The sequence below is a fragment of the Ammospiza caudacuta genome, chromosome 20 (genome assembly GCF_027887145.1).
Source record: "Ammospiza caudacuta isolate bAmmCau1 chromosome 20, bAmmCau1.pri, whole genome shotgun sequence".
Taxonomy (NCBI): Eukaryota; Metazoa; Chordata; class Aves; order Passeriformes; family Passerellidae; genus Ammospiza; species Ammospiza caudacuta.
In genome coordinates, this window is record NC_080612.1 from 12186463 (window position 1) to 12201263 (window position 14801).

The 14801-nt window shown below is 45.0% G+C and overlaps 1 protein-coding gene across 2 annotated transcripts in view; it reads left to right on the forward strand.

Moving 5' to 3' along the window:
• NLK (nemo like kinase) overlaps positions 1 to 14801 on the forward strand; it is a 36335-nt gene that overhangs the window by 16553 nt on the left and 4981 nt on the right. For both annotated transcript variants that reach the window (XM_058817749.1, XM_058817750.1), the window contains 6 exons: positions 4265 to 4394; positions 5422 to 5477; positions 10358 to 10464; positions 11125 to 11210; positions 12071 to 12280; positions 12639 to 12740. In XM_058817749.1, the coding sequence (XP_058673732.1) occupies positions 4265 to 4394; positions 5422 to 5477; positions 10358 to 10464; positions 11125 to 11210; positions 12071 to 12280; positions 12639 to 12740 (691 nt within the window). The remainder of the gene's footprint in view (positions 1 to 4264; positions 4395 to 5421; positions 5478 to 10357; positions 10465 to 11124; positions 11211 to 12070; positions 12281 to 12638; positions 12741 to 14801) is intronic.

The following is a 14801-nucleotide window of genomic DNA, read 5'->3' on the forward strand; positions in this document are numbered from 1 at the left end:
TGAATATCTCCTTTAAACCAGATTGTATCAGCTTTTGCATCTTTCAGACAATGTATGTACAGCCAGAGGGTAAAACCCATTATAATACCATGCTAATTGCATGAGTGTGTGTGCTAAAACTCTCTTGTTGTGAGAAATCCAACCAAAACAAATCCTTGCTCCTGATGATCTCTCTCCCAGCACTGCTGGAGGGGAGCCCAGGTCACCCTGCTGGCAGGACAGGGTGCCCAGGGGGCTGTGACACTCAGCACGGCCCTGGCTGCACACACAGGGAGAAAAGACTCATGTGGAATTGGGAAACTGGGGTCCTCAGATCAGGAGCCTGGTGATCTACGAGGAGGCTCTGCTGGTTCTCTGCATTCACTGCTGCGGTGAGGCGCCTCTAGAGAAACGGTTCATGTGTTACCCAAGAGCCCTCAAAAAGAGATTAATGCCACCTCTCCCTCTCCTTGTTCACTTGGCAGAGGCAGTGTGACTGACTGGGATGCTCTCTGACATATGCCCGGGCTGCCATTGTTCCTGAACAAGCGTCTGTGTGTCCTGCCTTTGTCGGGGGCTGTTCCTGCTGGCCGTGTCACCGTGCCAGCACAGCTGTTTGGGGCCAGCCCGAGCTGCAGCGGCCCCTGCCCGCGGCAGGAACGCCTCACTCGCAGCTTTGGGCTGCAGAACTGACTTTCAGGCTACTAAAGTTAGAACCATTTAGCATGTGAATAATTTAGCTTCCGTTAGGAATTGTCACAGAGCTTCAGAACAAGTTTTGTGCGGGTCAGGAGCGGTGTGGGACGTGGACTGCAGTCTGTGATGGGAGAAAACACTGCTGGCAGTAGGCAAGGTCACTGCAGGGCCTGGAACATCACCTCTGGCCTGTCTCCCTGGTGTTTGAATCTTTATAATGGTAAATTGCTAAAGCAGCTGCTTTGTGTAAAAACTCAGCCTCTGTGGACGCATTTCCTTTTCTTCCTTCAGTAAGACATCTGTTGCTAAATCCACATATATATATATTGGTTTGTTTTCTTAAGGATTTCACACTTGTGTCCTTATTTTCCTCACCTCTCCTCTCTGCTACCCTACAGTCCATTAAATGTTGTGGATCGGTTTTTGTCACATTTTGGTCGGGCTCAGTGCCTGGCAGTGACTTTGCAGAGAGCAGAGCCTGGTCTCATGGCCTGTGCCTGTGTGCAAATTTTATGTACTCAATCAAGCATTTCCCAGATAAGACATTTGATAAGTGCACAGCCTCTCCTTGCCCTTTCACTTCAGTCTTGGGAATCTTGTGCTTTTGTGAGCTTTTCTAAGGGATTTTTAATATCATCCCATGCTCAAGTATATTTTGAAATATGCCAAGATGTGATTGATTGCAAGACCATGTGCTGAAAAAGTGGCATATTGGGATCACATGCCCTTGAGTATGAGCTGTGCTGTTTGTTTTAAAGTGGTACATCAAACATGCCTGGGTGAGCAGCTGAAATGCTTGTGGGACCAGGCCACTTACATATCTCAGAGTAAGGCTTGCTGAAAAAGCCTGTGTGATTAAGAGTCAAGCAACTGGGGAAAAAAAGTTCACTGACTAATAAGAAAAACTTGCAGAGTAATCCTATTAAATTCCCTCCCTTCTGGTAACTCCTGATGTAAATTTATAGATATTCTCTATAAATGTGAAGGAAGGTTTGTTTCCGTGACAGAACAAACTCCACCAGCACTTTCCCACACCACCCCAAGAACATTCTTTCATTATCTTGCTCCTGTGTAATAATTGCACGCGGAACAGTCACAAACTTGTTCTTCTACCAGTTGAAACTACAGAACAATGTGTATGCCTTGACCTGGATTCAGGGAGAGAAAAAGTCACTGTTGGCATAGACTCCACCTTGAAAATTTGCCATCAACATGGCAGAGAGTTGCTAAAGGCTTATAATGCGTAATTGAAACGGCTGAATGCCTGCAAGGATTCTTTGAGATAAGGATTGTCTTTGAAAACATTTTAACTAGAGGTCTGGATTGTGTCATTAATCTCTTCTGTAGTCCTATTACTTTTTAAAATTGTATTATTTCTGGTGTGATTAGCTTGCAAAGTAAATAGAAGGCGCAGGTTCTGTAAAGTATCTTTTTTCTTTATATGTTTTATGTCACACTATTTTAAAAGCTTTTTATGTAGTTCTTAAATAAACAAGACATACATACATTATGTACAATCAGCAGAACAGAAGGGTTTCTGGTGGCAGGAGAGTGGCCCTGCTGCACAGGGCACCCAGTGCAGTTCAGGGGATGCATCCCATTCCTGTGCTGGCCCCAGGGCTGCTCTGCTGCTGTCCCTCAGCTGCTCTGGTGGTGATCTGCCCCCCAGAATGTCCTGGCCCTTTGTCCCAGCTGTGCGCTGCCCTGTGTCCCTGCAGGGCTGGGCTTTGGGCTCACTGCACCCTCAGTGCTCAGTGCTGGATCCCCAGCTCGGGGTCACTGTTCAGTGTCACTCCCGAAGGCACGGTTAGAGCTCAGCTGGCTGCCTTGGCACAAGATTCAATCACTTATTTTTTGCCCCATACCTATATATAATTTTTGCTAGGTTATTTTTGGTTTGAATCCCGGTCTGTGATCTCTTTATCCCAGCTGCAGTTGGTGGTTGGTAAGTGGACCCTTTGAGGCTTCAGTAGTGCCTTGTGATGGATGGTTCCTGCCTGCTGGGCCCTTTGCTGCGGGATTCACCCGTGCAGGAATGGCCTCACAAAGCAGGGCAGGGAATTCAGATGTGTTCTTCTGAGAGCAGCAGTGAGTGAAGCTGCCTTTCTAGCTGTTCTCTCAATTAGCTCCTAGGAGATTTTCCTGCTTTTCTAGTTTCTCCTGGGGATATGTGACCCGATAGCATATTGCTATAAATAATTATTTTACTAGTATCAAAGTAGGTACTGTACACAAACACAAAGCAACATTTTCAGCGTCTTTTTTTGGATGCTGTAAATACCAGGTTTTCAGACAGGCTGTTTCCTTTCTTCCTTTCTTGTTTCTGTTCTTTGGAATGCAGGCCTGACAGTTCTGATCTTCAGAACTTGGATTGTTAGTTTTGTGCTGCCCCTTGAAGTGAAATTGCTGGTGAGTAGCACAGAGCTGCCAGCCCAAGGCAGGGAGGTGAGGGGCAGGCTGGCATTGCTGCTGCTGTGGGGAAAGAGCAGAGGAATTGCTTTCCAGGTGGATACTGCAGGGGATCATCACTTGTTTGTGAAAGTGGGTTATTTAAAAGAAAAAAGAAAACTGGTCATAGATGAGAATGACACAGCAACCCCACTGAATTCCTTCCTCTATGAGAGACTCGGAACAGTCTGTTCACCCAAAGCAATGGTTATTGTATGGAGACATTTGGAAGAGCAGAGCAGCCACGGCAGGCCTGGCACAGCAGAAGAGTCACATGAGAGAGAAAACCAGCAACTTTTTAAGGACAAGTGTAGTTATCAGGGTGCGTAGCTGGATGTGGATTCTTCTGTGGGTTCAACACTGCACTGAGATTGAAGTTATTTTGGTCATCCCAGTAAAAATATGCATATACTCTGTTCTGTAGTTTGAGAAACTCACCTTAAAAACTGGGATTGGGAATTGAGGCACCATAATCTCCTTGCTCTAGTTTTATGGTTCTCATTATAAAATTCTATTTTCAGAATCCAATTATTTTAAATTAAAATACTTGCCATGTGCAAAGCACCTTATAATTCCTGAGCTATTATACTTGCATTCCATAAGTTGTGTGGGAGAAGGACCAGTATCATGCCTGTTTTACATTTGTGCAAACCTGGATACCACGTGCTGTTGCTTCTCCAGATGTGATTTGGTGATATACCAATAAATAGTCTTACACTTGCAAGAGTTCTGTCAGAATAGGATTATTAGATCTTTTACATTCCTTGGAGAGGAAGAAGTGAGCGATAGACCTGATAAAATCCAATCTGGGTAACTGAGAGCGTTTTAATGAGGTGTTTTTGGGAGGTGAAGGGGATGTTTATCCTGACATCCACTGCAGGTGTTGATGTCACCATGAGGTCAGTGTGTGGCCCTGCTGGGCTGGGTGTGTGCTCCATCCACAGAATGGTCACATCTGTGTGGCACAGGCTCTGCGGGACACTGCTCAGTGCCCTCACATTAGTGCTCTTTTCCCTAGAAATGGCTTCACTTTGTTCTGACTCACTGAGCTGAGAATGATAAGAAACTTTAAAATACTCTTTTCTTCTTCAGCAAACTGTCTAACAGGAGTATGTGATGTTCTTTGTCTTTTTTCCTGTAGGTCAGTAACAGATCCACGAGATGGAAAGAGAGTTGCACTCAAAAAGATGCCCAACGTCTTCCAAAATTTGGTCTCTTGTAAAAGGGTCTTCCGGGAGTTGAAGATGTTGTGTTTTTTTAAGCATGACAATGTAAGTAAATTCAAAGTAATCTTGAAATCTTTGAGAAAACCTAAATGTAAAATGGAGCTCTCTGTAACAAAAGTGTGTTTTGTTACAGAATATCTAAAATACTTTACAGTGATCAGATTTTCTGGAAACTCAGATATTACTGTTGCAGACACTATAAAAATGAAACTGTCAAGAGTCTAAGGATACTCATAATTTCCCCTCCAAAGTGTTTGCAAACAGACAGTCAGTACACTTCTTCCCAGCCTTTTTTGAGGCTTTAGGTAAATGTCAGGCTGCACAGAGCTGTGTCAGCTGGACACTTCCTCCTGAGCTGTTCTGTCCCCTTTGCTGGTCCTCTCCCAAACCTGCTTTAGGTAAAATCAGTCAGCTTAAGTTAAAACGTTTAAACACTATTTTGTTTGACCCATGAAGTCTGAAGTGCATCTGAAGTTTGGGTGCTTCACCCAAATGTCATGAACCTTCCTAGGACAGGATCCAAATGACCACATCAAGGAGTATCTTTCTCTGTGAGAGGATGGGAGTTCTCTGCTGCTGCTTTTCTACGTTTTTGCTTTTTTCTACCTTTTTTACCTTTTGCTTTTTGTACCACTGAGCTGCTTATTCAGAATGGGAACATCTTTGGGGTTTGCAATTCCCATGTGGAAGCAGTGAATCACAAAACTCTGAAAGACTAAAGGCAGTACAAAGTGTAATATCTTCTGCTTTTACATTTCTTTGCTGGAATTACTTTCAAAGATTCTACGTTCATATATATTGTAAAGAAACCACTTTTTATTGGATAGATAAATTTGTGCTTTCAAACTACTGCTCCAACAGCTGGAAAAATGTCTTAAGTTAGAAAAGAGAGAGACATTGAATATACAGAATATCTTACATGGTGGGTTATTAAATTTACATACCTGGTGAGACAGAACATTGGTCTGTCTGTGGGATAGAATAAAATGAAGCCATGTGAGAAATGTGCAGTCTGTCTTTTGGAAAGGGATTTGTTCTGGAATAGGCCTTGACCTTGTGTGGTGTTTCCTAGGTACTCTCTGCCCTCGACATCCTCCAGCCTCCACACATCGACTATTTTGAAGAAATGTATCCTAAATATAAAAATAGAACATCTTAATTGAGGTAGATGTGATTTTCATTAGCTTAGAAGCTGCCAGTGTGTGGTGTAATCTATGAAATGGAACCACAGAACCTGCATGTGGACAGTTTTATTTCCAGGAGTGAACCTGTAGCATCCCGAGCTGTGAGGTGGTGCTGGGGTGGGATGGTGCAGGGCTGTGCTTTGGGATGGGCTGGTGCAGGGCTGAGCTGAACTTTGGGGTGGGCTGGTGCAGGGCTGAGCTGAACTTTGGGGTGGGCTGGTGCAGGGCTGAGCTGAACTTTGGGGTGGGCTGGTGCAGGGCTGAGCTGAACTTTGGGGTGGGCTGGTGCAGGGCTGAGCTGAACTTTGGGGTGGGATGGTGCAGGGCTGAGCTGAACTTTGGGGTGGGATGATGCAGGGCTGAACTTTGGGGTGGGATGGTGCAGGGCTGAGCTGAACTTTGGGGTGGGATGATGCAGGGCTGAACTTTGGGGTGGGATGGTGCAGGGCTGAGCTGAGCTTTGGGGTGTGAAATGGTGCAGGGCTGAGCTTTGGGATGGGCTGGTGCAGGGCTGAGCTGAGCTTTGGGGTGGGCTGGTGCAGAACTGAACTGAGCTTTGGGGTGGGCTGGTGCAGGGCTGAGCTTTGGGGTGTGAAATGGTGCAGGGCTGAGCTGAGCTTTGGGGTGGGATGGTGCAGGGCTGAGCTTTGGGGTGTGAAATGGTGCAGGGCTGAGCTGAGCTTTGGGATGGGCTGGTGCAGGACTGAGCTGAGCTTTGGGGTGGGCTGGTGCAGGACTGAACTGAGCTGTGATTGCACCTGGGCCAGTGTGTGCAGGAGTGTGGGACTGACCAGCAGGCCCTGCTGCTGCTGCTGCTGCTCACAGGGATCCCCCCAGAACATTATTTTTTAAACCATATCCAGTAATTAATCTCCTCTCAGTTATTTGTATTTTAAAAGACGTTGTGGCGGTTTCAGAGGCTTTGGAGCCCTGAGTTAGCAGAGAGGGTTCAGGAGTGGCAGGGCTGTGGCTGTCCTTGTCAGCTCTGTCCTGCTGCAGAGCCCATTGCCCAGAGCTGTGTCCCACAAATGTTCCGTGCCACTGGTGCAGCACAGGTACAGCTGCCGGTGTGGAACTGGGTTCTAGCAGTGAATTTGAGGGAAGAACTTCACATGAGGGTCATGTTTTGGTTTGGTTGTTTTCCTTTTCTAACTTGGCTTGGGCTGTCTTCTAGTCGTGAAGGAGGGAATTTCTGCTTTCTGCAATACTGAAAAGTGAATCCCTGCGCTGGGAGGGCTCTGACTCTCATGGCAGGAGAAGTTCTTTGCCACTCCTGTGGTTAGGCTTGGGCAGGTTGGGTTTTGGTGCTGGTGGGTCTAAGCTGCTTTTTTGTATGACCCACTTTGCAGTTAATGGGTGGGAAATTGTCATTATTTTTAGGAAAACTGAACTTTGGAAGTATGGTTTCATCTATTTATGTAATACCTTGGATTGATTGGTGAAGAAAGTAGGTGTAATCAACGTGGTAATTTTAACCAAAGTACAGCACAACTTGCTGGTGGAGAAACACATTATTTAGTTGAAAATATTGCTGTGCTGTACTGGGGCTTTTTCATATGAGTTTAGGTAAAGCTTTAAAATTCTGCTTTGATATTTCTTTCACGTGAGAGCATATAAGTAGTCTTCAGAAACTGGATTTTGGTTATGTGCACTAGTTCAATGCCCTCATTTAGAACAAGTCATATGAGTTATAAATCAGATCTAGGTTAAGGATTACTCCTTCCGTGTAATTGTACAATCAAGAATATTTAAATGGGATAAGCTTATTTTTATGAGCTTAGCTACTGCCAAGTTTTGAATATAAAACCAAAATGTTAGTTTCCTTCATGGCTAACTGACTTTAAGTCATTCTGAGTTGTGTTCTATAGGGCTGCCTTTTTTATATTTTTGTTAATTTCTTGACTCTAATATTGACAACAGAAGATTATGTGTAATCTTCTTTATCCTTTCTTTTGAAATAATTACAATAAGTGCACTTAGGATTCTTACATTCCTTAAAAGAATGAATTAATACCTATTTTTAATTGCATGTGTTTCTGCTTACTGTAGTGTAAGGAGAATTTTCTTGAGACTGGTTTGAAGAAGATCAGGTAAAGATGTTCCATATTTGGGGGGTGTAGATGTCCAAACTTCTTTTGTTGGTCCACAGGTAGAGTTCCCAAAGATATCATAGGGTTGTTCCATTTTTACAAAAGGACATATTGAACAGTGATAAAAGTGTAAAGGGCTGGAGTTGGTATTGAGTGATTTCCTTTGTTCTTTCCAAAGAGTTGTAGTGCCCTTTTTGGGGAAAGAAACGTAATAAAAGAATGACTAAAATGATATGAATGATGTGTTGCAAATGAGCTGGTAGAGTTCATTTCAATTATTCAGTGTTTCGTAGGTACCAGCAGGAATTGCAGAGTGTATTTTTTAAAGAGAACTAATTATAAAACCACCTTAACATTTTAATGATAAATTAAAAGATTTCTAAGGAAACTAGTGGTGAATAAAGGAATTTTAATCTAGTGAGATTTTTGTTTAGGATGAAAATTCCTGCCAAACACTCAGATTAAGATATAATTTGAATTAATAATGAGGTTTTCGGCTGAAAATCTTTGTGGCCATTTTGAATCTTACAGGTATTGATGTTTTTACCAATATCACCTGGTGCAAAAATGAATGATTGATAGCTCTTTTTTCCAATTACAGAACCTTCCACAGTTGATTGTAATACTGAATTCAGCAACTGCAGATCCGTGAATATTCTCCTTTAAGAACTATCCAAAGTTTCTGTAGTAACTTTATGAAAACTTTGCCCATTAAAGTGGATATCAGAAGCTGCTGAAAAGTCACCACTTTTCAGGGGTGGGGTCTGGAAAAGGTTTGAGTAGCAGTAAAAGCAAGGATGTGCAGTAAACTCACAGAGAGGTGGAAGAGCTGCGTTCTGGTGGGTTCTGGGTAGGTCCCTGGTGTCTGTAGGGTGGAGAGGAGCAGGGTGAGGGGCTGCTGCAGGCAGTGAGGGGCAGTGCCAGCCCCGCTGGACCAGCAGCACGGGCTCGCCCTGGGACGGGGCTTTCCTCTGATCCATGGCCGGGGCCAGTTCCCCTGGCCAGCCCCCAAACCAGCTGGGCAGGGACTGCCAGGGTCCCTCTGAGCCGCAGAGCTGGGCTTTGAGGCGTGCAGAGACCAAGTGCCAGCCACGATGAGAGTGCCACATCACCCAGGGCACCTCATCCCTTTCTAACGTTTATCTGTCGCTCCGTAAAATCCACCAACTCAGCAGGTCCCAGCCAGCAGAGCAAGTCGGGTTCTTTTGTGCCGCGCATTTGCTTTGATAATTACTCTGAAGCAAATTGGTACATTTGTAGATCTAATTTTATACAGCTACTTAACTAATTACTGCTGTCAGGAGCAATTTCTCTCCGGTAGCAGCGCCGTGCTCAGCGCCCGCGGCCGCGGCGGCACTGAGGAAAGCAAGCTGAGGTACTGTGTGAGCAGGGCATGGCATCCCGGGTTTGGGGTCCCTTCTGCTCAGTGTCCCCAGCAGCGGCTGCTGCAGGCAGGGTCCCAGCAGTGGCAGCAGCAGCAGCAGAGCCCGTGGGTCACGGCAGAGCCCGCTGCCGCCAGCCCGGGCTCCATCACCCAGAGACAATAATCAGATGGCTGCTGCTGCTGCTGCTGCTGCTGCTGCTGCTGGGGTTAATGGCACCTCTGAGCCTGTCAAGGGCTTGATTTAATGCGCCCCAGACCTGCACTGGTGCAGGTGCCATTTCAGGCCCTCATTTAATTTAAGCTGCTTTAGTTGGCATGGCAACTAGTTGAGACATCTGGGAGACATTATGCTCGGGATTGAGATTTAGGAGGATTTGTGGCGTAGTAAAACAAAAATCTTATCGTGATAAAGTGCAGAGTAATGCTTTTGGGTTTTTAAAAGTATTTTGCATTAAATTGAATGTAAAGATTTGTTGCAGGTATAAGGTAAACCGCAGATTTTAAAAGTCTGGTATAAATATTTAAAAGGGTCTTTGCTAAAGGAAAAGAAAAATTAGAGGACTACAAATTATGGTGCTGCAGGGTTGGGTTTTTTCTTTATGAATTCTTTATGAATGCAATTTTAATATTTTTTTCCTCAAAAAGTTGGAGATATTTAATTTATAAAATGAGTTTTTGTGTGGTGTTCTGTTGGCAGATGAACCCTTTGGCCAACAGGGATTTAGCTGGAGAGGGTTTGTAGAGCAACAGATGAAAGCAGAGCATTGACTGGGTAGAGATGAAAGAAAATGAGCATTCAATACCTGGCTGTATCAGTTAACATGGCGCAAACGTATTTTACCTCCTTCAGCCACAAATGTGATAATAGCACACTCCTGTTTCAAGTGTGACTGCTAAACTAAGCTTTTAAAGCAGTGATGTTTTTAGTTAATGCCTGTATTTCCCCCAGTATTTATTGTGATGATTTCTCTGTGTGTTACTGTTGTCCCACAGCCAGGACATTGTCAGGATGGTCTCCATCCTATAGGGTGCAGCTTTCACCCCATTTCAGTGCTTCTGAACCCCCTGAACACACACAGGCCCCTCTGGAGCCCCCTCCCCTCAGTCTCACTGGTAATTTGCCTTTCAGTAACTTTGTGCAACTACCTTAATGCAAACTCTCATGGACCAATCTGTTTTCTTTCACAAGATGTTTTTTATTTTCATTCCTGTAAGAATTTGACCTCTGAAGCAGCTTTCCTCTCTTTAACTCAATGGTTGTGACCTGTAAGAGCTCAAGTAAGTAGGAGTTAGTGAATGTTTTGAGAGATTGTGTGCCTGTTGTGCTTTTCCTTAACCACTGAACTGCAGCTATGTTGTCACTGAGTTGATGCAGAGTGACCTCCATAAGATTATCGTCTCTCCTCAGCCTCTCAGCTCGGATCATGTCAAAGTTTTTCTTTACCAGATTTTAAGAGGTAATTTTCTTCCTCTAAATTTAATGAAAATTGTGTAGTAGAAATATTTCTTTCCTTGATGTTTATTCTCAAGACATTCTCATCTTGAATAAGCTTCCTGTAGGAACTTCTTTTAATGTCATATTTGAATAAATACCAAGCATGAATTATTGTACCTACAAGAGCATGGCACCCCTGCTGCTTTAAAGCATTGTCAGGGAAAGAAAAGTCATGCTTTTAGAATCAAGGAACAAAAAGGACACTTAGACTGAACCAGATGGGTGAATATGTGTAATTATATCCCTTTAAGGCAAAAATTGTTACTGAAAAACAGAGCAGTAAGAGGTATCTGAAAATTCCAGAGTGGGGATTAGCAGAGCATCCATGCCATAATCAGAGAGATGACACTTTGCTTTTGATTTGTTGTTTGTTGGATTGGGGGGGAGGGTTATAAAAAGACTGCTAAATTCCTTTTTCTGCCTATTTTTTATACTCCAAAATTTTACCCTGTCATTAAGTGACTGAGTGTGCATTACTGGCTGGGAGTTACTCATTTAAAAACTGAGGCACAGGCAAAGCTTTGCTGATCAGGAGTTGCCAGACCTTCTGGGGAAATGTTGTCAGCCTTAAACTTCTTCTAAAAGAGAAAAAAAATAAAATTAATTTTCTTTAATATTTCAGGTCTGAAATATCTACATTCTGCTGGCATTTTACATCGAGACATTAAACCAGGGAACCTACTCGTGAACAGCAACTGTGTCCTTAAGGTGCTGCTTACTTTCATTGAAGATGTTTGTGTGTGTATGTTGTTAATTTGTAAACAAAAACATTCAGTGTGAATGCTTTCCCTGAAAGTCCATGTAAATTGAAAAAAATCCTACAGATTTTTTAAGCAGTGGAAATGAAGCAAACATCTTCCTTTCCCCTTTTCTCCCTGGCTCTCCCCACATCTCCTAAAGCCAGAGAGAATTCCTGAGTTTGGCTTGGGTGGGATGTCCTGTGCCTGGGAGGGGCAGGGGGTTCTCAGTGTCCCTGTGCTCCTCAGGGGAAGATGACACCAAATGCCCAAGGCACCTCCATTAACCTTGGGTATATGGAATTTTGGAGGACTGAGGTGTGTTGTACAGCTGTGCCAAACACAAAAATTCAGTGTTGTTTACAGGGATTTGCTGAGAATTCAAATTGGCAAAGTTTGCTCACTTTTCTTAACCCTTCTGGTTCAAGACATTTTTAACAATTCCCTAAACCCAAATGAGTAGAGCTGAATCTTTAATATTTTGAGACATATCATGAGCAAGTGAGTTTGTTTGAGTTTAAATACTCCATACCCAGAGATTGAGTTTTTTGTAGTGCAAAGCTTTTTGATCTTCCAGATTATAAATATTGTAATGCCAACTTAAAATGTACTGTGATTTCAAATCGAATTGTAGGAAGTTTAAATGGCTGTGGAACAAAGCAACATGATTTCCTCCTATCCCCTCTCCCCTGGCTTGTGCAGTCAGAGCAGATTATCGAGGTGTTTAAATGCTGCTTGGGGATCCCCTGCCTCCTTCCCAGAAGGCTGCCTATTTGAAACGCAGAAGGTGTTTTGGTTGTTTTAATTTTCTTATTTGCCTTCTCAATTTAGATTTGTGATTTTGGATTGGCCAGGGTGGAAGAGTTAGACGAATCCCGGCACATGACTCAGGAAGTTGTCACTCAGTATTACCGTGCTCCGGAGATCCTGATGGGCAGCCGCCACTACAGCAATGCCATCGACATCTGGTCTGTTGGCTGCATCTTTGCAGAGTTGCTTGGCAGAAGGATATTGTTCCAGGCACAGAGTCCCATCCAGCAGGTATCTCTGGATATACCCACCTCACCTCTCCCTGGCTGCCTTCCTGCTGCCCCTGCTCCTGCAGGCAGAGCTGCACCTCGGGGGACAGGGAGGGGCTGCAGCGTGCCCAGGGGAGGCAACAGAGCTGGGAAGGGGCTGAGAACTCCTGAGGGAGCTGGGAGGGGGCTCAGCCTGGAGAGAAGGAGGCTCAGGGGGGCCCTCCTGGCTCTGCACAGCTCCCTGCCGGGAGGGGATAGCCAGGGGGGTCGGGCTCTGCTCCAGGGAACAGGGACAGGGTGTTGGTTAGTGGTAGCTGGGGAATCTGCTGCTCCAGTGGAGAGCATCCCATGTCTGAGCTGTGTCCTTGTGCTCTGTGCAGCTGGATCTGATCACAGACCTGCTGGGCACGCCGTCGCTGGAGGCGATGAGGACGGCTTGTGAAGGCGCCAAGGCACACATACTCAGGGGTCCTCATAAACAGGTACTGCAGGGCTGCCTGCAGCCACACAGCCCCACCAGGCAGGGCTTCCTCTGGGCAGGGCGGGCCTTTCACATCCTGACTGAATTCCCATGGCCTGTTGGTTCAGAACACTCGGCCTGGATGTTTGCTCTCAGACCTGCGCCTGGGATCGGGGCTGAGGTGGGCACAGGGGGCTGTGGTGCTTGGGACGGGGGCTGATCTGTGCTGACTCCACCTGCTCTGGGCACAAGGGGGCTTTTCACTAGTCGGGGGCAGTTCTGGCTTCTGCCCTGGGGGATTGTTGGGCTTGATGCCCCAGGTGAAAGTCCCTTTCTGAGGCAGCAATGTTTTGATACCTACTTTGAATGAAGATGTTAAATTTAAGAGTTGGTACTGGCAAGAGACATAAATTAGAATTGACAGTATGATTCATAAAGCCCTAGAGGGCTGCTGCACTGCCAGGATCAGGAGTGCTAGAGGTGGAATCCACTCCCTGCCCAGAGCCAGGGGCAGAACCTCCAGCACCCCACCCCAGAGGGTCCCTGCTCACCTGAGCTGCTCAGGAAGGCCCAACAAGAGGCTGAAAGCTGAGATACAGCATTCTGCACAACTGGAGTAAAAATTAGCTTGGAAAAAGACACCAAACCAAAGGAAAAAGGCAGGATGGAGTCATTGTGCTGACTGGGCAATAAAATGGGCAAATGCAATGTAGTGTTAACAGATACAAAGAAATGCTTGTGCAGGCATCTCTAGTGCGGGGATGAGGCTCTGTGGCTCTCCTATAGTGTCATTTTTATGATTGCTAACAAAATTAACAAAATTATTGGCCTGTACTTGCTCCAGTAGTTAAGTTTGCATCATTATTTTCTGCATGTTGAAGTAATTTCTCACGTCTGCTCACTACAATAGTAGTTACCATAGAAATGAGCATTGCATGTATATTCTGCTTTATTATTGACATGTGGGAGTTCTGCCTCCCTGGCACTTTGGATCCACTACATAAAGTTGTTGCTGTTCCATTTCATGACAGGATTTTTTAATTTGAGCATTAATAACAGAAGGATTTCCTTCACATTTTCTCTGCCAGTTTTAAGTTAAGTTTATTTTTCTGCTGTTATGTGCTAGAAGAGTTGCGACTCCTAAACCTGGTGTCTTATGACCCACAGGATGGGAATCCTAAAAAGCTAGTGAGGTGAAATGGTGTAAAAAGTTTCCACTACAGATTTAATGTCCTGTACCCACAAAGTTGTAAGAAATGCACTCTTAAGAGTTAGTTGTGTGTGTGTTGGGGAAAACAACGTTCATTCTCCCTGGAGTGCCATGGGAGCTGGTGTGCTCATTGCACCTTGGAGACAGGGGATATAGAGCATCCAGGTGATGATTTGTATTTTTGTTTTCAACTTGAAGCACACTTCATGTTTGAGTGCAAATTTCTGGCTTTTCATATTCTGAAATGGAGCTTTTGCTGGTTGTAAGTGGTTAAACGTTGCTGGTTTCCTAATTAGACTAACAGGGAGAGCAGCCCAAGTTAGAAACGGGCGATTGCTTTGTCACACCGACTATTTTTACTCGCCGTAGGTGAGCGCAGTGGGAGAGAGGGGTGAGGCATTTTGCTGCTCTGTGCAAAAATAGATTAATGCCAGAAGTTTCTGATTAAACCCCCCCTACCCCACTGTGTGCTGGCAAAATGGCTATTTACATACTCTGTAGACTTTGTCAGTTTGGTATTTAAAAGTTCAAGTGAATTTTGTTCCTGGCAGCCCCAGGGTGAGCGAGCTGTCCCTGTCCCTGTCCCTGCTGACCCCCTTCCCAAAGGAAAACATGTGGGGTCCATCCCCTGCCTGTTGTGATCCCTCTGCTGTGGGAGAGCAGGCCAGGAGGAGGAGAGTTACCAAACACTGCAGCTTTATATTCCATAAGCTGCCCTGAGAAACCAAGGCTGGGGAGTGCTCAGGGCTCTGTGTGGCACTTCAGGGTTAACTTCGACTGATGTCACTCTGGAGATGTAGTTTTATTTATTCTGGGAAATTTACAGCAACCCTGACATCCAGTACAGTCCTTCTGTCACTGTCAGCTGTGGAT